The sequence below is a fragment of the Pan paniscus genome, chromosome 5 (genome assembly GCF_029289425.2).
Source record: "Pan paniscus chromosome 5, NHGRI_mPanPan1-v2.0_pri, whole genome shotgun sequence".
Lineage (NCBI taxonomy): Eukaryota > Metazoa > Chordata > Mammalia > Primates > Hominidae > Pan > Pan paniscus.
Window position 1 is genome coordinate 39,045,567 of NC_073254.2, and position 27,590 is coordinate 39,073,156.

The 27,590-nt window shown below is 39.9% G+C and overlaps 2 protein-coding genes across 4 annotated transcripts in view; one reads left to right on the forward strand and one right to left on the reverse strand.

The window, feature by feature from the left end:
• The first annotated feature begins 380 nt into the window (after positions 1 to 380).
• MRS2 (magnesium transporter MRS2) lies at positions 381 to 23,169 on the forward strand. 2 transcript variants are annotated; one of them, XM_034961541.4, is made up of 11 exons: positions 381 to 719; positions 2,653 to 2,726; positions 5,892 to 5,928; positions 6,945 to 7,057; positions 9,699 to 9,872; positions 12,514 to 12,644; positions 13,881 to 13,997; positions 15,559 to 15,711; positions 15,947 to 16,064; positions 20,519 to 20,632; positions 21,167 to 23,169. In XM_034961541.4, the coding sequence occupies exons 1-11, from the start codon at positions 530 to 532 to the stop codon at positions 21,275 to 21,277; spliced, it is 1,332 nt and encodes a 443-aa protein (XP_034817432.1). In that variant the 5' UTR covers positions 381 to 529; the 3' UTR covers positions 21,278 to 23,169. The 2 variants fall into 2 exon arrangements, with proteins under 2 accessions (XP_034817432.1, XP_034817433.1); XM_034961542.4 differs by lacking the exon at positions 13,881 to 13,997 and having other exon boundaries at positions 402 to 719.
• The window catches only part of GPLD1 (glycosylphosphatidylinositol specific phospholipase D1), a 72,884-nt gene continuing 66,845 nt past the window's right edge, over positions 21,552 to 27,590 (reverse strand). For both annotated transcript variants that reach the window (XM_003823195.6, XM_034961540.3), the window contains one exon: positions 21,552 to 26,708. In XM_003823195.6, coding sequence (XP_003823243.2) covers positions 26,622 to 26,708 — 87 coding nt within the window. In that variant the 3' untranslated portion in view covers positions 21,552 to 26,621. The remainder of the gene's footprint in view (positions 26,709 to 27,590) is intronic.

Below are 27,590 nucleotides of genomic sequence, written 5' to 3' on the forward strand. Positions count from 1 at the left end.
TCTCCTACTAATCTGTCTACTTAGTTCATTCCAGCAACTTTCAGAGGGCAAAAGTAGGAGCTTTCCCTCTTGCTCCCTACACCACGTTAAATTTAAATATAAATTAAATGATGTGGGAATGGGTAACCTGCTCATTTCCAAACTGCAATTTTCATAGGTATGAAAATTCTCCACAAACTACAAAACCATGACACTCCAAGGGCCCAAGAACCTAGGTTGGACAGCTCACTTAGTGCAGGTAAACGTGCTCCACCCATCTCCCAGCCCGCCTGCCCCCTCACTTAGGTACAGGTACAGGTACAGGTAGGCAAGCAAACGTCTATTGGCTGTGGACTTAACAGGCTCGCCCACAGGTACCTTCCGAGCATGCGTGGGGAAGTAGCACGCAGGCGCGGCACGCCCCGCGCATGCCTGGTGCACAGAGTCCGCAGGTCGGGCGGTAGCGACAGGCCAGAGCTGCGGCCTGAGCAGCCAGCGTCCGGCATGAAGGTCTGGGGTCTGGCTGCTGCCTGTTTCTTGCTCCAGCACCATGGAATGCCTGCGCAGTTTACCCTGCCTCCTGCCCCGCGCGATGAGACTTCCCCGGCGGACGCTGTGTGCCCTGGCCTTGGACGTGACCTCTGTGGCTCCTCCCGTTGCTGCCTGCGGCCGCCGAGCCAACCTGATTGGAAGGAGCCGGGCGGCGCAGCTTTGCGGGCCCGACCGGCTCCGCGTGGCAGGTACTGCCCTTCCCCGGCAACAGCCTTGGGACGCTGGTCTTGCAGTGACCTTAGACTGCTGCCCCAGCCGTCCGGCGCGGCGCGCCTGTTGCTCCGCGCCCTCCGCAGGCCTCGGCCTCCCGCGTGTCCTGTGAGCTTGCACAGGCCCGCGGGCCGAGCTGCGTCCCACTCGCTCAGAATGCGACCTTGCTATGTGCGCTGTGCCCTGCCGGGGTCCCAGCGGCCAACCCTCTGCCTTCTCCTCCACCGCCCTTGCTGCAGATTATGTAACCATAGGAACAACCTAGGAATCGTTTACAGACCGTGATCACGTTAGTTAACACCCGCTTAAGTGCTCTTGTAAGAGGTTTTTTCTGTGTTGTTTTTGAGACAGGGTCTTACTATGTTGCCCAGGCTGGACTCAAACTCCTTGCCTCGAGCCATCCTAACGCATTAGCCTCGCAAAGCGCTGGGATTATAGGCGTGAGCCACCACACCTGGCCGAGAGGTGTTTTTAAACAAGGATTTCATCTGTTCGGAAGTCATAAGTATAAATTAATACTTCCCTGTTTTCTGTTTCTTCGTTATGGACACATTTATACAGTTGTCCAGTTGCACGGAGATTGGGGACGCACCTAGAAGTGAGGCTAAAGACTGAGTTGTTTCTGAGAACGACTTACTTTCAACTACAGTAGTCTATAAGTAAACAGCCAGGGAGATCGGATTGAGAAAAAAAAATCTTATTTGCTGTTTATTTTTTCACCAAATGTTGAAGCATGGTGAAAAGTTAAGATTTTCACAAATGTGAGTGCAAATATTTGAGGAATAAAAGGTATTGAAATGAATGACTTTATTAAGAACATAGCAGTGTCCTCAAATATGTTTTCTCAATTGTGCTCTCAAAAGCCTCCCAAAGTAACTCCTTGTCAGCACCTCATTCTCCACTTATTGGAGAGGCTAAATTGGGTTACATGCTCTGCACCCTCAATTGATAATGCTTGGGAATCCAGTTTCAGCAAGTTGGAGGAAACTTTTAGGACAAGCATTGACGTTCACAATCTCAATCCCGGTTACACTCTAATTTGTGACATTAAAACATTGAAAGGCATTTGTAATCAGCAAATGCCTTTTACCTTTATTCATTTTACCCTTATAGTGATAATTTGTATTTTGTAAAAGGGAAATGAAACTTCAGATACTAACAAATTACAACAATCATTACGTGTATGTAGTAGAAAAAAGATCAGAAATAGGATTTTTTTCTACAGTCTCTGGAATCAGTGTAATTACTTTGGAAGCATAAAACAGTGTCCTCTGTCAGTCATTAAATGTACTTGATTATACTTCACCGCTCACTTCGACTCAGTCTAATCACGTTTTAAATAGACAATTTTCAAATAAAGATTTGTCCTCATTTCAGCTCAGTGGGGGTATTTCATAAGTATTCACTATAAAGGATATCTGTAGAAAAGAAGTAAAATCGTAGGTTTCATAATTTATGAGCCAGTCAACTGGAATGCTTGAAAGATCAGGTGGTACTTAGGACCTATGTTTTCTAAAATGTATCTACTACCAAATGTGCATGAAGAGTCTTTTAAATTAGGCGAAAAGGAAGACCAGACACTTTCTTAAATCTCAGAACACGATGTTGCACATTTGTTCATCCAACTCTGAGATATCAGTAATAATTAGAAAGGTAAAAGGGTGATTGGAATCCATCAGTTATTTTAATGCCTCATCTAAGCCATTACTTTTAAAAATCCTTCCCTGCGAAACCTAAGATAGTCACTAACAAATGTTAAAATTAAGAAGAGTATTTCTTCTTTTCTTACAGGAAAAATATTTAAAAATAATAAAATGGTCTGAAGGCCTCCACATACTTTGAGAGTTGTATTTTAGCTCTATGTGAAAACCAATCATGTGACCACAGGAATTCTCTTAATTTATTCTTCAGGTGAAGTGCGCCGGTTTAGAACTTCTGACGTCTCTCAAGCCACTTTAGCCAGTGTAGCCCCAGTATTTACTGTGGTGAGTATGTACAGTACATTGGAAATCGTACAGAAAGTGCTTCCCATACATAAGTTAACTCGTTGGACTGTTGGCCAAGATACTAACTTTGAGCTTTATAATCATTATAGCTACATGTCGTGGCTGTTGTGCCTGGCCAGTGACCTAAGTGCCTGCTAGATTTGCTTAAAAATGATCTTGAACCTTTGCTAATGACTGCAGCTCCCCTTTTAATACTAGAACAGGTCAATCACAATTCAGAGCCATAAAGAGGCTTGAACCTATGTTCTGCAAGATAATACGCAGGCAGAAGCATCTTGAAGGCAGCAGAGAGTAGTATTTAAAAGTGCATGCTTTGAAAGGTCATGATCTCTAACTTTTCTCTGAAATGGTTCGGGGGTGGGGGTGAGGGGGGAAATGAATGAATAAGATAATGTATCACACGTATTTTTAGAGAAAGAAGGCTGTTGGGGCAAAATGTTAACAAAGGTGACTCTAGGTGAAAGCTCTATGGGAATTGGTTGTAATATTCTTGCAACTTCTTTGTAGGCTTTTTTTTTTTTTTTTCAAAAAAAAAAAAAAGTCTTGATAAAAAGGTGTGCCGGCCGGGCGTGGTGGCTCACGCCTGTAATTCCAACACTTTGGGAGGCCGAGGTGGGCGGATCACGAGGTCAGGAGATTGAGACCATCCTGGCTAACACGGTGAAACCCCATCTCTACTAAAAATACAAAAAATTAGCCAGGCCTGGTGGTGGGCGCCTGTAGTCCCAGCTACTTGGGAGGCTGAGGCAGGAGAATGGCATGAACCCAGGAGGCGGAGCTTGCAGTGAGCCTGGATCATGCCACTGCACTCCAGCCTGGCAGACAGAGTGAGACTCCATCTCACACACACAAAAAAAGGTGTGCCTATTCTGAGCCAGACTTCCTAAATTCCAATCTCACTCTGCCTCTTATTGACTAGGTGGCCTTGGACAAGTTACGATAACATCTTTGTGCCTTAGTTTTCTCATCTGAAAACTGAGCATAACCTACCATATAGAATTGTTATGAGGATTAAATTAACTCATATATAGAAAGCCCTTAAACTAGTGCCTCACATATAGTAAGCCTCAAATATATTTCATTAGGATTATTTAGGCTTGTTAACATAAGAGCTTTTCTTTATAAACTATATAAAATTAAATAACCCCCAGAATTGCGTTTAAAAGTTACCACTGTTATTCATTGTTCTGGAAGAGTTGGCCAATTTAGTTAAGAATACAAAATCAGGGCCAGGCACGGTGGCTCATGCCTGTAATCCCAGCACTTTGGGAGGCTGAGGTGGGCATATCATTTGAGGTCAGGAGTTTGAGACCAGCCTGACCAACATGGTGAAACCCTGTCTCTACTAAAAAACAAAAAAATTAGCCAGGCGTGGTGGTGCACGCCTGTAGTCCCAGCTACTCAGGAGGCTGAGGCAGGAGAATCGCTTGAACCTGGGAGGTGGAGGTTGCAGTGAGCCAAGATTGCACCACTGCACTCCAGCCTGGGCAACAGAGCAAGACTCTGTCTCAAAAAAAGAATACAAAGTCAAACGTGAAATATTGAAGTTAGTTCTTTGCAGGTGAAATAATTGCAAAGAACACTTAAGAAATTCATAAAGCTATGGAATCTGAGAAAGAAAAATTTAATTTGTGCTGTTTGAAATAGTTTAGAAAGTGAGCTGGTTACAAAGTAAATATTTTTTTCTTTATAATTTGTATGATTTAAAATTTTTTTTAAGTTCCATTAAAGAAAAAAAGGGTACATATAAATATTGAGATGCAAAAATATTCAGCATATGTTGCTAATTTGGAAGGAGGGAGACTGCAAAGCAGTATGTATAACATAAGTATGTTTTATTAGGAAAATGTTTGGAAGGATATTCAGTGAAATATTGACATGGTTTTCTCTAAAATTTGTCATTTCAGGTGATTAATATAGTTTTATGTTACGTATATTTATTTTCAAATTTTCTGCAGTGGGTTTATGTATTTGTGAAATATAAGGCTGAAAGCTAGACTATTACACAAATATAAAGCTTTCTTTGATATAAATTTTCCTTTAGTGTTCTATGGAACTTATATATTCATATTAATTTTATCTTTGCTGATGAGAAGCAAGATAAAATATATATAGTGAGTTTTTATTGTGTGATTAACACAGCATGTATATTTCCATGGTAGTAACCCAAGACCTATATTGTACTTAAACCTGTATGTTGGAGTGTCTTTCTGAAATGTGTCTGTCGTAGTAAGTAGTACAGCCCAGCACACAGTGATTCATTAAATGTTTCACAGCTTCAAACTTGACTGTGGATAAACATCACTGAAAAATAGTCCCCTACTTTGCAGGAAATAGGTGCATTTTCTGTATCAAATCCTCTCTTCAAACTATCAGAAGGGGTTCTGTAAATCTTTATTGATTCTGCAACACCCACCAAAGAGACTTTGGCCTCATGTAGACATTTAGATTCACAAGGCGGGCCATACTTGGTCCCAGTCTACTCAGAAGGATAAGGGACAGGAGAAACAACAGGGTAGTGTTAGGTGTTTCCTCTTCAAAAGAAGTCTTTGCAGCCATCCAGGGGCTTCTCTGGTCCTCTGAGTGATCGCTCAGTGACAAGGAGATAAGATTCTCAAAGGTGGATGTGAGATTCATCTTGGCTCGAATCCCCATGCCCCGTAGTGACAGTATCCCTTGTAACCATCGCAGGGGCACAGTGTCCAGGATTCTGGCTGGGAACATGGCCACAAGAGCCACCACAATCAGGAAAGGGCAAAGAGAGCTATTGCTTTTCACCTGATAACTGTAATTTGTTCGTCTTCCCAGTCCAGTGCAGTCTACCAGTCAATGGTCATTTTTACCATAAGGATTGTTACCTAGTAACAACACAACTGATACTCCTTTATCAACTTTCTAGAGGAACCAAGATAGAAAGTTAAACCCAGGTCTGATTTTTCCTAGCAAAGGAAAAAAGGATTTAAAAAAAACCCTTAACTCATAACTGGATTTAATCTAAAGAAGGTCAGTAATGGTTTATATTTGCATTTCAACATTTTGGGGATATTACTCACAATACCATAAATTCTTAACTAAATTAGCAATACCATAAGTAGCATTCTAATTTGAAAGAAAATAATAATTTGTTTTATTCTCTGTTTTCAGACAAAATTTGACAAACAGGGAAACGTTACTTCTTTTGGTGAGTGATTAGCATTCTAAATCATTTTTTAAACATTTAATGAGTGAATCTGATAGAAATCAAGAAATTATAGCATTTTGAGTAAAATATTCTTTGCATATACAGGTGTGTTGAAAGAGATCTTTCTTCAGCATTTGTCCATCAGTCTTAATTGGAGCTGGCAATACTCAGACTGTGTGTATTCTCCCAGAATTGTTTTCTTCTAGCAGGAGCCACTTTTTACTCTAACAGGCTATTGAAGGAATATTTGGGAGAGCAGAGGCTGGTGTAGAACTGGAGCCCAGAGACACACTCTTTTTCTCTTTTGTCTCTCTTGTTGGCGTCCCTTTCACTGCCCTCATTCATTCTCCTGAATCATGTTTAAGGCAGAGTCACATAATACCACTGACATTGCAGTGGGTGACAAAAGATGAACAGGGCCATGTCACTGCATGGCAGCCACATGGAACTCTGCTGCTGATGGCTGTCTGTGGACAGCTACTTTAAAAAGTGAGACTAGGCATTACTTTACAGTGTGACTTCAGATGTGAGTTTCACATCTCCCCTGAGAATGAATCGGACTCAGATAATAAATTCAGCTTTTCTCATTTTTGTATTAGTCTAAGAACAAAGAAAATCAAGCTTATCTGTTCACATATATAAAATACTGAAGATGATGTTGTAGTAAAAATAGAAAATATAGTTGTGTACAGTTTATATTTAAGAGAGATAACCTGTCTCTAGAGCTGGACATTTATAGGTTCTAATGATGCATAGTTGTGGTTTCTATATTAGTCTCAAGGGTCTTCTAAGTAGTGAGAAAGTTATGAGGTATAGATAAGAAAATCATTAGTTTGACTGTATTTAGCCCAAGTATGTTTTCTAGGTAAAAATGGATATTAAAAGACTTAATTTTAGTTTTTGTTTCTGGTAGTAACCAAAAATTGTCTTGATGGTGGTGGGAGGACTGCTCTGATGGAAAAATCTAAGCCATTTAATGTATTTGGTTTAGCCCTCTCTGTTTCTTTCTTTTATAGAAAGGAAGAAAACTGAATTATACCAAGAGTTAGGTCTTCAAGCCAGAGATTTGAGATTTCAGCATGTAATGAGTATCACGGTCAGAAACAATAGGATTATCATGAGAATGGAGGTAAAATATTTTATTTTCATCTATGTTTCTCCAATACAATCTTATAAAAGTTACCTTCTAACTATCTTGATTAGTATCTAGGTTAAAAGTAATTTTGGAATAGAAATAGCTACCTGAAACATAGGATGTTTTATAGCTTAATATGCTATTATGAGTAGAACTCATTTTATATGGATTATATGCACATGTTCAATAGGCATAACACTGCTGTGTTTTAAGTTGGAAAAGCTCTGACTGTGGTGTTCATTCTCACTGTTGGGATTTACTCTCTAGTTCTGGAAACTATAAGACAGTCCTGATTTATAATAGATATATTTCCAATTGTGTACAGTTACATGTAATTATAGTATAACCTGAGCTACCAAAAATGTATTCTGGCTTTCTAAATAGCACAGGAATAGACATTAAATTTTATAGCCTTAATTTTTTTTTTGAGATGGAGTTTTGCTCTTGTTGCCCAGGCTGGCACGATCCTGGCTCACTGCAACCTCCACCTCCCAGGTTCAAGCAATTCTCCTGCCTCAGCCTTCTGAGTAGCTGGGATTACAGGCATAAGCCACCACACCCAGCTAATTTTGTATTTTTAGTAGACATGGGGTTTCTCCATGTTGGTCAGGCTGCTCTGAAACTCCCGACCTCAGGTGATCCACCTGCCTCTGCCTCCCAAAGTGCTGGGATTACAGGCATGAGCCACCGCGCCTGGCCAGTTTAAATTTTTTTAATGGAAAACTTTCTGAAATATATTGTATTTTCCCTTACCTATTCAGAGCATGCCAAATAATAATTTGACTTTCTTTAGTGATTCAGAGTTAATGTGGGTTTCAGTTATTTTGGTGGGCTAATGTTTAGGTTCAAAAATAGATGAATGGTATTGGCCCTGTAGTGGGTATGAGACTTTCTTCAAAGGGTCTTTGATGGCAGATTTTTGTTCATTTTTCTAGAACTAATCAAAATAATAAAAAATGGGCCAGTAGTGGTAGCATGTGCCTTTAGTCCCAGCTACTCAGGAGGCTGAAGTGGGAGGGTCACCAGAGACCAGGAGTTTGTGACCAGCCTAAGCAACATAGCAAGATCCCATCTCTAAAAATAAATAAGTAAATAAAAAATACTTTATCAAAAATGAAGCAGTCTTCTCCCATGTGATTTTCTTCAGAAATATTCTTTACTCTTGGAATCAGTAGCTAGCATTCTTCAAAACAGTGTCTCTTTCATGGAGAGACAGACAGGTATGTGAAAAAGCAAATTCAGCAGAATGATAATTGTGTAATCTAACTGGTGGGTATATGGTGTTCACTGCAATCTTTCAACTTTTCTGTATAAAAATTTTCATGAGGCTAGGTGTGGTGGCTCACATCTGTAATCCCAGCACTTTGGGAGGCCGAGGGGGTGGATCACCTGAGGTCAGGAGTTCGAGACCAGCCTGACCAACATGGTGAAACCCCGTCTCTACTAAAAAATACAAAAATTAGCCAGGCATGGTGGCGGGTGCCTGTAATTCCAGCTACTCGGGAGGCTGAGGTAGGAGAATAGCTTGAACCCTGAAGGTGGAGGTTGCAGTGAGCTGAGATTGCGCCATTGCACTCCAGCCTGGGTGACAGAGCAAGACTTCCATCTCAAAAAAAAAAAAGAAAGAAAAAAAAATTCATGATAGAATGTTGGAAAAATGTAGAAAATTATCTCTAATTTCTATATCACTGATAAGTGGCTACCTTTATCTACTTTTAACATACAAGATAACCAGTCTTTTTAGAAAAAATTCTAATTTCATATTGTTCTAAATTAGAGTAGTAAGGCTATGTTTCATCTTAATTTCAGATTTTGTTTATATGCTTTAGTGGTGTTTTAAAAAGGAAACTTCCATTTGTGCCAAACTAATTATGATTAAACTAAATCTTTTCTAAAAGTCTACTCAATACCTGACTTTTAGGAAGACCTTATCTTGTTCCCTTTATTTTTTTTTTTTTTTTCCAAAAAAGAAAGACGGAGTCTCGCTCTGTCGCCAGGCTGGAGTGCAGTGGCACAATCTCAGCTCACTGCAAACTCCGCCTCCCAGGTTCAAGCGATTCTCCTGCCTCAGCCTCTGAAGTAGCTGGGACTACAGGTGTGGGCCACCACGCCTAACTGATTTTTGTATTTTTAGTAGAGACGGGGTTTCACCATGTTGGCCAGGATGGTCTCGATCTCTTGACCTCATGATCCACCTTCCTCAGCCTCCAAAAGTGCTGGGATTACAGGCATGAGCCACCATGCCCGGCTTTCTGGGGGTTTTTTTTGGTGTTTTGTTTTTGTTTTTGTTTTTTTTCATGATTACCCCGGAAGTCTTAGTAAATATATAATTTATGTGAATAATTCCAGTTTTATTGAGAGTGAGTTAGCAGTATCAAGACATATATTTTTTAAGTTTCTTTTCTTTTGAAAAAAAAAAACCTTGATTTTTTTGAAAAACAAAAATGAACACTGATTTGGTTTAGTCTTAATCCACAATTAGTAAAGTATGAAACCAAATTTTATGAATGTTCTTTTTTCCTACAGCTCTACAATTTGCATATATATATGTATGTATACATATATATGTATATACATGCATGTGTGTATATACACTCACATATTTATATGTTTTGGTTTTTTTTTTTTTTAACAGTATTTGAAAGCTGTGATAACTCCAGAGTGTCTTCTGATATTAGATTATCGTAATTTAAACTTAGAGCAATGGCTGTTCCGGGAACTCCCTTCACAGTTGTCTGGAGAGGGTCAACTCGTTACATACCCTTTACCTTTTGAGTTTAGAGCTATAGAAGCACTCCTGCAATATTGGGTAAGTCTGTTTTTATTTAGCTTCTTGGGTTTATTCTGATTTTGAAATGTCATTGAGTGGGAAGACAAGTTGGGGTATTGTTTCAATGGCATGTCCCCTGACCACATCCTGCCCCGAAACAAGTCGTCTCTAAGGATCCTACATGGAGATATCACTTAATTCTTAAATGTTATGACCCAGTCAAATAGAACTAAAGACTCTATGTATATTATAAAAATGCTTGACATGTGATAATTATTTTATTAACTCATTTCATCAAGTCATTTTTTGATTTGTTTGTACAATCCTTTGTTTGAGCCAGGTAAATGATGCATCTTTTTGAGACCTAGATTGACATAGGAATCACGCACAGTTCTTCCAGTGACTCCTCCTTTAAATTAAGAGTCCTTAGATGTCTGAGACTCCTGTCAGGCTCTAAACAAGGGTGGTTCTCTGCTTTCCTGACCCCACAAATCTTTCATTATCTTTTCTTCCTCCTGTTAAGTCAAGTCAGGATGGTACTGTTCAGGAACTGGCTACATGCAAGAGTTGGTGCTGGGAGCATACTAACCAGAGTGGGAGGAGGAGAGGAGGGTAGAGAGGACATGAGGTGCACTGGGTTGGGTGAACCTGGCACACTTTTCTTTTGTCTGCCTTGCTCTGAAAGAATAGATGGCTACACTTCCTGCTCGGAGTAATTAATGAGCACCAGCTAGCACCAGCCAGTGAGATGATAAGTAGTGGGAGCCCAGTTACCAAGCAGGGGGAAAGCAGAAGAGAGAAAGAAGATGTAAACAGTGGTAAGTCATGGGCTCCACAGGCTGGGTAAGCTCTCAGGAGCTCATGCTGTTAGGAGAAAGGCAGGGATCTTAAAGGCAGCAGGAGGGGAAGGAGAGAGGCTAGGCTGGCATGGGTCTCCGGCCTAGAGATTGGCTGTGGGGAGAATAGAGAGGAGTTCAGGATGTCTGCTCGGATACACATTCTTCTTCCTTTAAATGGGGTCCCAGGAAGATTTCCTTATGAAACAACACTACATAGAAGCAAGACCAGCCACCCCTCAAAAGGGATAAGTTTTTGAACAAGGGAAAGCTCCCCAAACCCACCTAAGGGACCAAGACATACCATGAGTAGATATGCCTCACAAATACCCTATCTGTGACCCTCAGCAGCCTCCCCAACCACTACAAAAGTCCACACCTTGCTGAGCAGAGGGTTTGATATCTCTTAGATTAAAAAATGTGGTCTGCCTATTTGGCTGTCCAATCTTCCCTCCCACCCAAGGACTTCTTAACCTGGAAGCAGTTCCTCTGGAGACGAAATAAACAACATGTCTGCAGAGGCACTGTGACTCTGGACTTGTTTCCAAATAAAAAAATCTGTTTCACAGTAATTGTGCTTCTGAGATAAAGACTATATGCTGTAATTTACGTCATCAGTTTTACCGCTTGATTTAGTTAGTATATGCTATTTGCCAACTGGCATGGAAGTGTTTCAGTATTTTAACAACTATATAGCAGGATTAGTGCATACCTGCCGAATATCAAATATCAAACCATACTTGTGTTAACCTAAATAGTATATTTTTGACTTTACTCTGATATGTTTATGTTTTAAAGCTCAAGTTTTTATTTTCAAAGAGCTTTGTAGGAATTTTGAACCATATTCTGTTTACAGAGAACACAGGTATTACTGAAAGCTTGTGTTTTAATAATAGCAGATTTTATTTTACTTGATCCCTCATTACTTCACAATGAATGTCTATAGGAGAAAGACTTTTTTTTTTAATTTTTTTAGTATTTATTGATCATTCTTGGGTGTTTCTCGGAGAGGGGGATTTGGCAGGGTCATAGGACAATAGTGGAGGGAAGGTCAGCAGATAAACATGTGAACAAGGGTCTCTGGTTTTCCTAGGAAGAGGACCCTGCCGCCTTCTGCAGTGTTTGTGTCCCTGGGTACTTGCGTTTAGGGAGTGGTGATGACTCTTAACGAGCATGCTGCCTTCAAGCATCTGTTTAACAAAGCACATCTTGCACCGCCCTTAATCCATTTAACCCTGAGTGGACACAGCACATGTTTCAGAGAGCACTGGGTTGGGGGTAAGGTTATAGATTAACAGCATCCCAAGGCAGAAGAATTTGTCTCAGTACAGAACAAAATGGAGTCTCCTATGTCTACTTCTTTCTACACAGACACAGTAACAATCTGATCTCTCTTTCTTTTCTCCACATTTCCCCCTTTTCTATTCGACAAAACCGCCATCGTCATCATGGCCCGTTCTCAATGAGCTGTTGGGTACACCTCCCAGACGGGGTGGCGGCTGGGCAGAGGGGCTCCTCACTTCCCAGACGGGGCGGCCGGGCAGAGGCGCCCCCCACCTCCCAGACAGGGCGGCTGGCCGGGTGGGAGGAGAAAGACTCTTACGAGAGTTAGCTCCTTGTCAACCAAATCTGTGCCTAAAGATAACATCATACATAGTTCTTTGAACCCAGAGGATCTAGTTTTTGAATCATCTGGAATAGGCATTCTAGAATTATCTATGTTCTGAAATGTTACCAGCATTTCAAGCTACTACAGATTTCTGTATTTAATCAGAGGATTCACTGATCCTGAATATTCTAAAAAGATTGTTTTAATTCTTATGAAAGGTCATGTTGTTATCTAGATCAACACCCTTCAGGGGAAACTTAGCATTTTGCAGCCACTGATCCTTGAGACCTTGGATGCTTTGGTGGACCCCAAACATTCTTCTGTAGACAGAAGCAAACTGCACATTTTACTACAGAATGGCAAAAGGTAAATATGGATGATGTATCACATTGGGAGTTGGAGACAAATATCTTAAAATCAATTATTAACATTTTGTTTCATAACTTTTTTTAAAGTATGAAAGTAGCCTAGTTGGGAAGTTGAGCTAAAAGGGGCACACAATCTACTGTTTGTTGAAAAGATACTTTGCATGAAATGTCATGTAAGGCTCTTTTCCGTATGTGATCTCATCTCATCACCCATTCAATAGTTGATATTGTCTTCATTTTGAAGATGAGAAAATTGAGGTTTGAGTAACTTGCCTAAATTTATATGGCTAGTAAATGGCAGATCTAAATCCAAATTCAAAGTCCATGTTGTTCTTTTTCTTTAAAATCATAATGCATTCCAGAATTTAATAACAATATTATATATGTATCATAAATAGAATAAACATGCTCTCAGGAGTTATACTCCCGAAATCCCTTCAAGAATTAACATTTAAAATTCCTGAATCAGTAGTTTCTTATCCAAAAATGTTGGAGTGTTTTTATCAGTTAAGAGTAACTAGTCTGTTCTATATTATCACTGCCATGTTGATTAATAAAACTAATTCCCAAACCAAAAATCTTAAATTCACAAGCGATTTATGTTTCTGAGATAAGTAATGTATGATGAAATTTATATCACTGATAATTTTACCAATTAATTTAGATCTGGTTTGGGTTTTTTGTGGGTGTTTTTGAGACAGGGTTTCACTCCGTTGCCCAGGCTGGAGTGCAGTGGTGCAGTCTCAGCTCACTGCAGCCTTGGTTTGGGTTTTTTGTGGGTGTTTTTGAGACAGGGTTTCACTCCGTTGCCCAGGCTGGAGTGCAGTGGTGCAGTCTCAGCTCACTGCAGCCTTAACCTTCAGCAATCCTCCCACCTCCACCACCCAAGTAGCTGGGACTGCAGGCACATGCCACCATGCCCAGCTAATTTTCTAAATTTTTTTGTAGAGACAAGATCTCACTGTTGTCCAGGAGGGTCTCAAACTCCTGAGCTCAAGCAATCCTCCTGCCTTGGCCTCCTAAAGTGCTAGGATTACAGGCGTGACACCATGCCTGGCCAAATTGATTCTTAATTTGCCTGGTAAATACTCAACTTTTTTTTTTTTTTTAATAAGTCATTGTTTAGCATGAATGTATAAGATAATATATTTGATAAGATACTCTAAAAACACTATTATGAAATGTTCTTATAAGTTTATTCTATTGATCATTTTTGGGTATCTATTTCTTATAGTCTATCAGAGTTAGAAACAGATATTAAAATTTTCAAAGAGTCAATTTTGGAGATCTTGGATGAGGAAGAGTTGCTAGAAGAGCTCTGTGTATCAAAATGGAGTGACCCACAAGTCTTGTAAGTATATAATTATACTTTGTTATTTATTTCCTTAGAGTAAATCTTTTGCCTTTTCCACTTCAAGGTGATTTTTCATACAGAATGTAACATTTTTCTGGACTACAGAATATAGAGATTTTTCATCCCCAGTTTCCCTTTTTTCCTGTGCAGTATCGTATCTAATTCAATGTAATTCTATGAGTATGCATACTGCATACCCAACACTGCTGACATGTGGTGAATATAAACACACAGTTACCTTTATATTCAAGGGACTGACCACCAGATTGGCATATACATCTACCAAAATACCTAGGAAGCAGAGTGGGAGAGAAATTTACATGGGGGAGGGAAAAGATGGGGTAAATACACGAGTAACACATTAACATGGATTATGTAAGTTCAGTCTAATGAAAATGTTCATCTTATAAACCTTTTATCTTTTATGAATTTAGAAATTGTTTATGCTTCTTGTGCACACTCCAGCTAAATGTTTACTTTTAAATACCCAAATATTTTGTTATTGTCTTTCTAGAGCAGTATCAGAAATTAATACACCTTTGTAATGAGTTTAGTTTCCACAGTCTGTACAGATTTTCTTACAGCACTTTGAAAAATTGGTTATTTATATCCTGATAAGGAAATAATAAGATAAAGGGGGCTATATAACATTTGGTAGATAGCCGATAGGTATGGTAGCAGAAACTGTTTGCTTTGCTTAGGCCAATCTGTCAATCTGTCTCTAATATGCTTTATGATACAGGTACCTCTTCAGAGTACTTCATTCCCCCTTACCCTTCTTGGTAGGGTAGGGGAGCAAAGTTATTACTGATATCATTCAAAAACATTTTCTTTATATGAAATCACATTATGTACACACCTCAAAAGGAAATGGTCTTGACATTTTTAGTTGTGGATTTTGTTTTACCTGATAGTGGTATTGGCTTTGCACTAATTCATCTGCATTCACATATCTGGATTTTCCTGTAACTGGCAGCATGTATCTGCATAAAAATCTCTTGGATTGGGGACATGTAATACAGTGACACCAACTGGTCTACATAAGGATGGAACCTCTGTCCTCAACTCATCTGTAAAGTGTTTTGGATCAGTTGACATTGGTACTCACAGATTGGCCACAACAATAGAAAAGACAAAGGAAGCCAGGCGCTGTGGCTCATGCCTGTAATCCCAGCACTTTGGGAAGCCGAGGCGGGCAGATCACAAGGTCAGGAGTTCGAGACCAGCCTGTCCAATATGGTGAAACCCCGTCTCTACTAAAAATACAAAAATTAGCTGGGCGTGGTGGCGGGCACCTGTAGTCCCAGCTACTGGGGAGGCTGAAGCAGGAGAACAGCTTGAACCTGGGAGGCAGAGGTTGCAGTGAGCCGAGATCACGCCACTACACTCCAGCCTGGGAGCAGAGTGAAACTCCATCTCAAAAAAAAAGAAAAGAAAAGACAAAGGCTAGCTTTTCCACTGGTAGCTGAATGCTATATACTAATTTAGGAAGTTTTTGTGACTAAGTATATGATACACATGTTGGGAGTATGTTAATTATTTTCTCTTTTAATTGAAGTGAAAAGAGCAGTGCTGGGATTGACCATGCAGAAGAGATGGAGTTGCTGTTGGAAAACTACTACCGATTGGCTGACGATCTCTCCAATGCAGCTCGCGAGCTTAGGGTGCTGATTGATGATTCACAAAGTATTATTTTCATTAATCTGGACAGGTAAGAAAGCATTATATAAAACTAAGTTTTTTTAATAAAATAATTATAAGTTTTTAAGGAAATATCATTTTGTGAGGAATTACGCCATCATTATCATCTATACTACATTAAAGTCTTTTTTTTTTTTTTTTTTTTTGATGTGTAGGTTTCATCCATGTGGTCTGTATAGATTTGATGAATGTGCTGTATATAGTTAGTGGGCCCTTCTAATCTGAATAGGTGTTCTCCTCTCCAGCCACCGAAACGTGATGATGAGGTTGAATCTACAGCTGACCATGGGAACCTTCTCTCTTTCGCTCTTTGGACTAATGGGAGTTGCTTTTGGAATGAATTTGGAATCTTCCCTTGAAGAGGTGAGAATGTATTATTATTTCTAAAACTTGGGGGGTTTTGGCCGGGCATGGTGGTTCATGTCAGTAATCCTAGCACTTTAGGAGGCGGAGGCAGGTGGATCACCTGAGGTCAGGAGTTTGAGACCAACCTGGCCAACATGGCGAAACCCTGTCTCTACTAAAAATACAAAAATTAGACAGGCACGGTAGCAGGCACCTGTAATCCCAGTTATTTGGGAGGCTGAGGCAGGAGAATCACTTGAACCCGGGAGGCGGAGGTTGCAGTGAGCTGAGATCGCGCCGTTGCACTCCAGCCTGGGAGACAGAGTGAGACTCTGTCTCCAAAAAAAAAGATTGGGTTTTGAAGATCGATATTTTTAATGGATTTAAAAAATAAAGGCCGGGCACCTTGGCTCAACGCCTGTAATCCCAGCACTTTGGGAGGCTGAGGCAGGTAGATCACGAGGTCAGGAGATCGAGGCCATCCTGGCTAACCCGGTGAAACCCTGTCTCTACTAAAAATACAAAAAATTAGCCGGGCGTGGTGGCAGACGCCTGTAGTCCCAGCTACTCGGGAGGCTGAGGCAGGAGAATGGCATGAACCCGGGAGGCGGAGCTTGCAGTGAGCCAGGATCACACCACTGCACTCCAGCCTGGGCGACAGGACAGAGTGAGACTCTGTCTCAAAAAATAAATAAATAAAAAGTCTAACCTGTAAACTACCATGGTGAAATAAAATATATAATGTAACTCACAATTCAGGCAGTACTGTTGGACCATGTTATAACCTAGATAAATACAGCCTAGGTTACTTTGTTTCCCAAAACATAATTACAGATGGGAAAGGTGTGATAAAACAGTGTCTCTGTGAAGCAGTGTTAATGAAGAGTTTTTATTTTTTAATTCTTACATGTCTGGCAACGTACCAGGCGGTTTGCATACTTTATTTGGCTCAATCATTGCAACTCTGAAAATAGATATATTATATTATCCCTACTTTGTAGATGAGAAGACTGAGGCTCAGAACATTTAACTTGCCCACAGGCATAGAGCTGGAAAAATAACAGAATTAGGACATGACCCCAAAGACTTGCACTTTCTACTGCTCTATTGCCTTTCTGTATTAAGATAACACTTCACTCCCAGAGTTTTTCATTTCTCTGTGGTTTTGTATAGTCATCCCTCAGTATCCAAGAAGAATTGGTTACAGGATCCCCACAGATAGCAAAGTCTGTGGGTATTCAAGTCTCTGATATAAAATGACCCAGTACAGTCAACCTTGCATATCTGCAGATACAGAACCCACTGACTGTGTTTTCACAGAATAGCTTATTGTAAGTTTTCTAGAACTGGACCTGGATGTGCATCTGGCACAGTGTGATGCTGGATTCTGTGTCCTCATTAGTCTAACGAGTCTACTCTGTTGCCCACATCACCTCCCATTAGGACCACTATGCCCTTTTAAAAAGTGGTCTTTATAAGATGTAAGTATTATGACACCCTTCTGCATACAACTATTCAATGGCTTTTGATTAGCCTTAGGATAAAAATCCTGTCCTGCCGCACCGACTTGTCCATCTTGTGGGTAGCCACTCGTCACTACCTCTCTCAGTGTCCTTCCCAGACATGCTGCTTCCACTCCTCTCCCCTCAGATCCCCGTTTTGCTTAGTTACTTCCTCCTCATCTTTCAGGTCTCAAAGTAGTTGTCCCTTCACTGAATGCACCGACAACCTGGCCCAGTAAAGTTACTTTGTCGTCTGCGCCCAAATAATCCTACCCTTCCATCTGCTACATTCCTTAAATCTGCAATCCCTTGTTCAAAGCCTGCAAAAGAGCATGAGCTCCTTGAAGCAAAGACAATATTAGTCATTTTTAATGTAAAGTATAAAAGAAAAGGAAATACATGTGTTCATTCATCTCACAAATACGTTTTTTTATTGCCTGTTATATACCAAGCACTGCTTTAGGCCCATTTAGCAGTGAGTCTGCCCTTGCGTAGGTTATATTGTAGTGGAGGAGAGAGTTCATAAACAAACATAAAGTATGTTAAGTGCTAAGTGCCTCAGAGAAAAATAAAGCCAGAAAAGCGGATAGAGAATGTTAGGTAGTAGGATGTGTGGCATTTTAGAGATAGGGTGGTCAAGGAAGATGTAAGGCGGTAACACCCTGGTGGAGGCAGGAAGATCTGGGGGAGAGTGTTCTAAGTAGAGGGAACCACAGAAGTAAAGATTGAGGCAGGAACGATCTGAGCTTGTTCATGAAATGGCAAGAAGGTTGGAATGGTTAGAAGAGCATGAGTCAGGTGGAAAATGAGGTCCCAGATGCAGATAAGTATGATCATGTCAGTGATGTAGAGCGTGGTAGGGGGTTTGGATTTCTAAGTGGGATAGGAACCCACTGGAGGTTTGAACTCAAATCTAGATCATTGGAAAGTTCAGAAGCAAGCAGAATATCTTGTGCAACATAATCCAGCCATTGACATTCTCAAAAGATACATCCAAAGACCTTTACAGATTCCCTAAGTGTGACTACAGGACTTTCTCTACAAGTCCCTGTCTTTTCTCTAAATACATAATCATGTTTATGTATATATACTCAATCTACAAGCTAACTCCATTTTATACTTTGATATTTTTCTCTCACTTAATTGCCAACTTTTCAAAACAATGGAAGATTTTTCAAATTCCTTTCTTATAGTTTTAGTATGTGCAATCCTAGGTACAGCACAGCCCATTTGTAATGAGATAAGAGTGGTAGGTGGTAGTGAGCTACGCTTGCTCAGTAGTAGGCTGAAAAGATTCAAATTAATGTCTTATCAGAATTACAAATTACACATCTTTGTAGGTGTCCTGAAGAATAGTTGAAAACATTAAATCCATGGATGTCAAATGTCTTTATTTCGATATAGTTAAAATTAATATTTGCCATGGTGAATCTGAGATAGGAAAAGTATTTTAAGATAATTTCAGACTTCTGGAAAAGTTCCAAGAACAGTCAAAGAATTTCCATAGTGAATCTGAGATAGGAAAAGTATTTTAAGATAATTTCAAACTTCTGGAAAAGTTCCAAGAATAGTCAAAGAATTTCCATATATTCTTAAACCAGATTCCAAATATCAACATTTTATCACATTTGCTTTATCATTTCTTTGCTAGCATACTTTATTCTCTAAATTATTTGAGACTAAGAACAAATGTGATGTTCCTTTACTCCTAAATGTCTTAATACGTATTTCCTAAAACATGGACATTCTCTTACATAACCACAGTGCAGCTATCAAAATCAGGAAGTTAATACTGAAGTTATTTTCCAATCTAAAGACCCTACTCAGATTTTGCCACTTATCTCAGTAGTGCTTTTTATCACAAAGAAAATCTTAGATCACGTATTGCATATAGGTCTGGGGGTTGTGGTTCACACCTGTAATCCCAGCACTTTGGTAGGCCAAGGTGGGCAGATCACTTTAGGCCAGGAGTTCGAGACCAGCCTGACCAACATGGTGAAACCCCATCTCTACTAAAAATATAAAAATTAGCTGGGCATGGTGCCGCACACCTGTAATCCCAGCTACTCAGGGGGGCCGAGGCACAAGAATCGCTTGAATCAGGTAGACGGAGGTTGTAGTGAGCCAAGATTGAGCCACTGGACTCCATCCTGGGTGAAGAGCAAGACTCCATCTCAACAACAACAAAAAAAGGAGGCAGATTTCTGTTCAATAAGTGACATGCATTTCCATCGGTGATAGCTGATCAGTTGTGTAACAGGCTATCTTTGAGGAAGTGAGCTCTCAATCATTGGAGCCAATGATAACAGCATAGCTATAAATGGGATTCCTTCCTTGTGAGAGATTAAATTTAAATTCTGTGATTCTGTACATTAACTAAAAACAGTGTGCTGCAAAATATTACCACTCTGAAAATGACGGTGAGGAAGAATGTTTTTCTAAGTCTGAGGTTCCCAAACTTCCTTGGATCACGATGCCCTTAGTGTCTTAGTAATTTTTTCACAGTATCGGAAGACCAAAAATTTATTATGTTACAGATTCTTTTATGTTATTTCCCTTGCAACTTTAAAATATTCTGAGGTGCTATCGTGCCCAGCATAGCACCAGACATTCAGCTCACAGTTTGAGAACTGTGGATATAAGCAAAGACCTTAAATTGCGTGTCCTCTGGCATCATGACTTAAGATTTGCACGCATGTAAACAAAGGCTGCAAAGAAACACAAAGTAAAAGCAGTACATTTGGCATATAGATGATTTTAAAATATTTAAAACCTTTTAAATCATGTTCTTCTCCTGCTTTATTCTGTGGGTGCTATCAAGGCCCTTGTTTTTCTTAGTTCCTTTCTACAGGAAAGAGCTGTACAAATAACCTAAGGCTTTCAAACTCCGGGGCAGTAACAATTCAAGGAATCTTCTCTCTAAGGAACCTGGCGTTTTGCGATGGAAATGAACTGTGTGTTCTCTTTTAGGACCATAGAATTTTTTGGCTGATTACAGGAATTATGTTCATGGGAAGTGGCCTCATCTGGAGGCGCCTGCTTTCATTCCTTGGACGACAGCTAGAAGCTCCATTGCCTCCTATGGTATGAAGGATATGGTTCACGGCGGTATTGTGGAAGGGTTATGATCATGGGCCCTAAAGTCAGAACTCCTGGGATTAAGTTGTCACAGGCACTATGGCCCTTGCAAGTTGCTTTCTCAGACTTCCTTCAGTTTCCCTATCTGTCAATTAAGTCGGTATTACCTGCTTCATAGGGTTATGGGAAGAATTAAACAATATGTGTAAAGCACTTACTAGCACACTGCCTAACACAGTAAGTTAGAAATATAATTTGTGTAGAACTCTGACAACATACATTTAAACAGATGTTAGTAATTCTGGTATAAGGTTTTGTCATAACCAAATGGAAATGTAGGAAACATTTATAATGTTCTTAAAAGATAGAAAATTCACCTCCATTTTCTTTGTACTTGAAGATGACACCACTGGAATAAATACTTAAGACACTGATACTGCTTATAGTCCTTTCTTCACTGAGTAGTTACATAATACATCATTTTACTAGTGGCTTTTCTTTTAAAAAAGATACTAAAATTAATACTTCTGCTTTATTTAGATGGCTTCTTTACCTAAAAAGACTCTTCTGGCAGATAGAAGCATGGAATTGAAAAATAGCCTCAGACTGGATGGACTTGGATCAGGAAGGAGCATCCTAACAAACCGTTAGGAACAGCCCCGTGGATACTGAAGTTTTTTTTATGGTAGTTACAGGAAACTTCTGATACTCTTTTTATTATTTTCTTGTATAGAGTCAGACACTTGAAAAAAACTAATGTTTGAAGACAAAAATATTTTGGCAGTCACAATACCAGAACTGGATTGCATTTCCAGAATTCTGAGTTAAAGAAACAAAGTATTTACTTTGTAAAAGGCCAAAATTCTATTTCCTACAAACTTTAAATGCTGTTTTTATAGATGTGATATGAGGCAACACAAGCACAGACAGTTGAACAGATTTTAATTTATACATATCAAGAAAAGTGCAATTTCATGCTGAATGAAGCGTAGGAACTTGACAAGCCCATAGGTAGCTATAGCTCTTTGTCAGTATAGGGAATTATGTTCATGTGAATTTCCTGATTCTCAGGTGACTAAAAAGCTAGCATTCTATGTATTAACCTTACAACAGACTCTGTAAGTTTGAGCTTTAAAAACCAAACTTTGACATAACCTTATTTCTTGTATTTGCCCCCTTTTTTTATAAAAGGTGAATAAAAAGAAATAATTTAATATCACCATTGTATGGATTCCTAATCAAGATTTCACGTTCTCAACCCCTGAGACTAGTTTTCTTTGCTCTCTGTAATTAGAGCCTTTGGAAGCAAAGTTGAAAGGAAGTATTTCCATTCTGTTACTGTTTTGTAGCACTTTGTCCATTTATTGATTTTTAAAGTAGATATTTAGATACCACCCCTGCCCTGCCCCGCCCCAAAAAGAAAAATGTTTATTGTCCTGCTAATCTATATGCCTACACCTCAGAAGCTGACAGATGAGCTTCCTAAAACATGAGGATGAATAAATGTTAGAACTGTGATATCTTCTCATTTCCACAGAGATTTGGGTTTAAAACAAATGGCTAATATTTGTAAGCCTGAAAGCTGCCATCCTCTTTAACATCCTACCTACCTTTTAAAATATTTTCTGGAGGTTAAGTACAGTTAGGCACTAGAACATTAGTTAAGCCTCCCAAAGTAGTGTGCATGGAAGATTCTAGAGTGTCCAGCTCTTGCACTACAAATGTAATAATAACAGAATAAGTACACTTACCCTGATGATATTGAGGGTACATGATTAGCCTAATGTGATGTCATATGAGGAAGTATAGGAGTCCATTTTTCAGGTGGTTTGGTGATAGGAATAAAAATGTTACTCCCGTCGCTGATTTGGAAGAAAACCGATGAAGTACAAGGTTTCCCCACTCCTGTGTGTGGTCATGGGAAGCCATTAGAGGGAAGCTGGAGAACAGAATGGAACAGGACAGGCTGGGCTAGACTCGAGCACGCAGTGGCCCCTGTGCCACCACACTGGGTCAGGAACACGCGTCATGGTGTTCTTGTCGGAATGTGAACATACAGCACCCTCTAGCGTTACGAATCTCTTAGGATTTTTAAGATTATATTTGGTAATACTTAGATTTCACAGGGCACACTTTTGGCACACCTCAGAGCACACTGCTGCTATTTTGGGTCGTATCGCTGTAAAATACATAATAAGTACTACTTAACTGTGACATGAAGAATTGGAATCCCAGAGGGCAACATTTGATTTGACTAAGATCAGGCATAAGATAGAATTTTGGTCATTTTTCCTTGCAGTTTTATTGACTTAGTTTATGAGCTTGGATAAAATAATTTTTTGATGAATCATGTCAATAAAAGGAAAAATAATGTAACTACCTCATAAGTCTGATAAAGGGAAGTTGCTAGTGTTTGATAGAATTTCTGAAGGTGGTTAAATCAAGTATGATTTCAAAATATCAACTAGTTCCACTTTTGTGATTGCAGGATGCTTCTTATACTAAAGTTATCATAAATAATAAATCAGCTTATGCCAAAAATATATGAAGTTCCTTGGTTTTAAATTTTGAACTAAAATGGACTGAGCACATTAATTACTGTTTGAAAGTAGGTACCAAACACTGGGTTATGTGAGTGAGTAAGCAATCATATCACCTGTCAAACACATCAAGTGTCGAACACGTCAAGGTGTGATACTGTCTTTGGAAGGCTCCTAAACAAATGTGAGCACAATTATTAACACCTTATTCTTCATGAACACAGACTGTTAAGCAGCACTAACCAATTTTATATTAAAAAGCTATTTATTTTGGTGAGTTATTCCAAGAGTTGTATACAGCTTTATTTTTTGGAATTGCAATATTAAAGTTGCACGTTGGATTTAACTCTCATGACTTTAGTAGTACCTACAGAGGTGAGCTAATGGATGGTACATGGAGTAGGGACTGCAGAGACCCTAGTTTTGTCCCCACTCCATCTTCAAATAATTTTGGTCTCTTAGGTCTGTGATACAAAGGCATAAAACAATTCCTATCTTGAAGCCTTGAGAAAAGCTGTTACATATACGCAGATAGTAGCAAGACAGAAAATGCAAATATGTAAATGTCTTCTGATATCTTGAAATAAAGATAAATTTCAGTTAAACTTGTATAAGTTCAGATTTCTGTTAATGAGAAATTACAACCCTACAAGGTAAGGTCTTTACATTTTAGTTATTAAGCAGAATCAATGCTTAAAACTATAGTTAATACTAAGTGGAAAGAAAATTTAATCCATGTATCAGGATAATATATTAGACTGTCATGCATTAATTTTTTCCTGTATGCCAGGTTTTTTACATATGTGCCATATCAGTTGACCTTTTACAGTAGGAGTATAATTTACATTGTTTTTGACATTGGGGTTAGTATGGTTAAATGTCCTATAAACTTGAAAGGAAGCTTGCTTCCATTTTTGTGGGTCTTAACCTCCACCTGGTGCTTGCTATTGGGTGTATTCAGGCATTGAGAAAAATATAAATCGTGAGGTAAATAATGGTCATGTTTAAACACAGGCCTTATCATTTAGTGAAGCATAAAAACTGACACTATATAAATGCATCCGTCTAATGAAAAGACCCAGTACTGAGAAAAACATCCCTTTACTGAAGTGTCAGATGTCAGAGTCTGCTCTACCAAACTGCTCAACTCATAAGTGAATACAACTAAGTAATTTCTGGTCCCCTAAAAATAACCATCCTTTTAATTAAAAGTAATTCTTCAGATAGGTTGGGCTACCAATAATTGTCCCTAAACAAAACCAAATGGCGGTTCCTTGTGCTTTTGCTGTGCCATAGGTTACTATGCAGCTAGCACATGTACCTCTTCCAGAAAAATGAGGTCATCCTGGGAGTGACCCAGAGATGCTCTCTAGGGATGTACCTCTTGATGTTCTTGTTAACTTTCCACTCTTCAGCTGGATTCCTCTTCCTGTCCCCTTTTCACCAGTCTCTACTCTTCCTTGATAGAAGCTGAGAAGAGAAGGGCTCTTCTCATTTGTTATTTTCTCCTGCTTTTAGTATCATCTCACCCGTGGCAGAAGAAAGAGGTTCTTCCCAATTTAACACAAAATAAACTAGTTACTGTTTACAGATAATGCCCGCTAATGTTTACTGAAACTGAAACCCTATGATACATTCCGTTCCCTTAAATGTGCCACACTGCAGGACTGACAAATGAAATCCATCCTACGAAAAACAGCCCAGGAACAAGCGAGGCCAAGGCCTGCTTTCTTCTCCGGCCCTTACAGTAGCCTGTGGCTCAGGCCGCATCTTTTCCCTCTAGTTCTTTTGGCACAAGTTGTAACCTAATGCGACAAAGGTCCCTCATGAGATGGCTTAAAACTAGCAGTGTCGCTAGGCTCTTTAGGTGTTAGAACAGCCAACTCTACAAAAGTATTAGAGGGCACAGAAGGGTGATAGTCTTGGTTTTTATATTTGTCCTTCACTATATAAACATTGAAAAGGTATTAATCCTCATTAAGAAAGGATTATCGGCCAAGTCCTGTGACTCACACATGTAATCCCAGCACTTTGGGAGGTCAAGGTGGGTGGATCACCTGAGATCAGGAGTTCGAGACCAGCCTGGCCAACATGGTGAAACCCTGTCTCTACTAAAAATACAAAAATTAGCCGGGCGTAGTATTGTGCACCTGTAGTCCCAGCTGCCTGGGAGGCTGAGACAGGAGAATCACTTGAACCTGGGAGGCGGAGGTTGCAGTGAGCTGAGATCGCATCACTGCACTCCAGCCTGGGCAACAGAGCAAGACTCCGTCTCAAAAAAAAAAAAAAGGACTATCATCCTTAGCAAACTAACACACGACACAGGAACAGAAAACCAAATACCAAGTATAGCATGTTCTCACAAGTGGGTGCTAAGTTATAAGAACTTATGAACACAAAACAACACACACTGGGGTCTACTTGAGGGGGGAAGGTGGGAGGAACAGAAAAGATAAAACCTTCACATGTACCCCTGAACCTAAAATAAAAGTTAAAAAGGACTAAGTCACAAGTGATTTGGAATGTGAGGTTATCCCTCACCCCCATGCTTTACTCTGTACTATTTTTCCTCCCTCAGTTTCTTTTTTTTTTTTTTTCTGTATACTATGCTTTCTATTATACTTTGATTGGCATGGGCCAATCTGTTATTTTTAAGTTCAACTTTTTTTTTAACTTTTAAGTTCAGGGTTACATGCGCAGGAAGTGCTGGTTTGTTACATACATAAAGGTGTGTCATGGGGGTTTGTTACACAGATTATTTCATCACCCTAAGTATCCATTAGTTATTTTTCCTGATCTCTCCCTCCTCCCACCTTCCACCCTCTCATAGGCCCCAGTGTGTGTTGTTTCCCTCTATGTGTCCACGTGTTCTCATTTAGCTCCCACTTACAAGTGAGAATATGGAGTGTTTGGTTTTCTGTTCCTGCAATAGTTTATGAAGGATAATGGCCTCCAGCTCCATCCATGTCCCTGCAAAGGGCATGATCTTGTTCTTTCTTTATGGCTGAACAATTCTTTTTTTTAAAAAGGATGTTTTTAGGAGGAATTGTGTACAGAGACTGTTCTAACAGATAACCACAGAGGGACCTTTCCAGCCATTGGAAAGACATTCAAGAGGAAGAGGAAATAGGTTGTACAGCAGGTCTGACTACAGGCAATAAGTTGGGAAAGAAGAAAGGTTTAGATGCAAAGGGAGCGAGGAAGTAAACTGTGGAAGGAGACATGAATAAGCAGAATGTCTGCTATTTCACATATTTCTGGTGCAGTCATATATTGACTGTATCAGATTTCCAGAGGGTGTGGCTGTTAGTGTGTGTCTCTACTCCCAGGAGCCCCATGTCTATCAGGATCTACCACCGCTCCACTGGATGTGCCACTTTGTCCATCAAAATGCTCACCATGGATGTGATTCAGCATGAGAGAGGTGGGCAGAGTGGGGAAATGCAGTGAAATCTTCAATCTGAGCCAAGGCTATAGACGTGAAGTGCCCCGGAGAGTCGGGCTCCCAAAGAACTCCTTCCAGCAGCAATGACAACTTGGTTCTGTAAGGGACACAAGACAGAATTCATGGCTCATTCATAACATCTATTGAGTTCCTACAGTAGTCCAGGCATTGTGCTATGCTCTAGAAATATAAAGATGAATAAGACACTGGCCAGATCCCCTGGCTTGAACTCAAATGCCACTTTCCCTTTGTTTACAGACCGCTTTCTCACATCTGTAAGTTCTGAAAACTGCAGCTAAAGACGCTCACCCCAATCCCTATTATGGCACATAAATCATAAAGGAGAAGTAGGGCAGTGCATGCTTAGTTCTGGTACAATGTGGAAAACATATCTTGAATAATAAGGACTTCCCCTAGAAGCTGGCTTTGTCAATGTGTTTAGCGCACCTCCCACCTACCCTGCTGCTTAAAACATTTTAGGACCCATCTTTCAGAATTGCCTTCAAAACCTGCTACAAGTTTTTAAAACATTTTCTTCTTTTTTGAAACAGAGTCTTGCCATCACCCAGGCTCGAGTGCAGTAACGTGATCTCAGCTCACTGCAACTTCTGCTTCCTAGGTTCAAGTGATTCTCATGTCTCAGCCTCCCGAGTAGCGGGGATTACAGGCATGTGCCACCACATCTGGCTAATTTTTGTATTTTTAGTAGAGACGAGCTCTCACCATGTTGGCCAGGCTGGTCTCGAACTCCCAACCTCAAGTGATCCACCTGCCTCGGCTTCCCAAAGTGCTGAAATTACAGATGTGAGCCACCATGCCTGGTCTTTAAACATTTTCAGTGGTGGCAAATTTTCATATTCCGAGGTTGGATTTGATTTGTGGAAACTGACAAAAGTTATTCTGAACCAAAGCTGGCACATGAGGTATGGGTGATCAAACTGGCTGACAGTATTTTGGTCAGAGCAGGATATGACAGCTT

Bases quoted from the DNA above. Each gene is read 5' to 3' on its own strand.
- MRS2 (XM_034961541.4), top strand. From the start codon at position 530: ATGGAATGCCTGCGCAGTTTACCCTGCCTCCTGCCCCGCGCGATGAGA. The intron at 12,645-13,880 runs GTAAATATGGAT...TATTTCTTATAG, and splicing joins TTACTACAGAATGGCAAAAG to TCTATCAGAGTTAGAAACAG. The intron at 13,998-15,558 runs GTAAGTATATAA...TTTTAATTGAAG, and splicing joins TGGAGTGACCCACAAGTCTT to TGAAAAGAGCAGTGCTGGGA.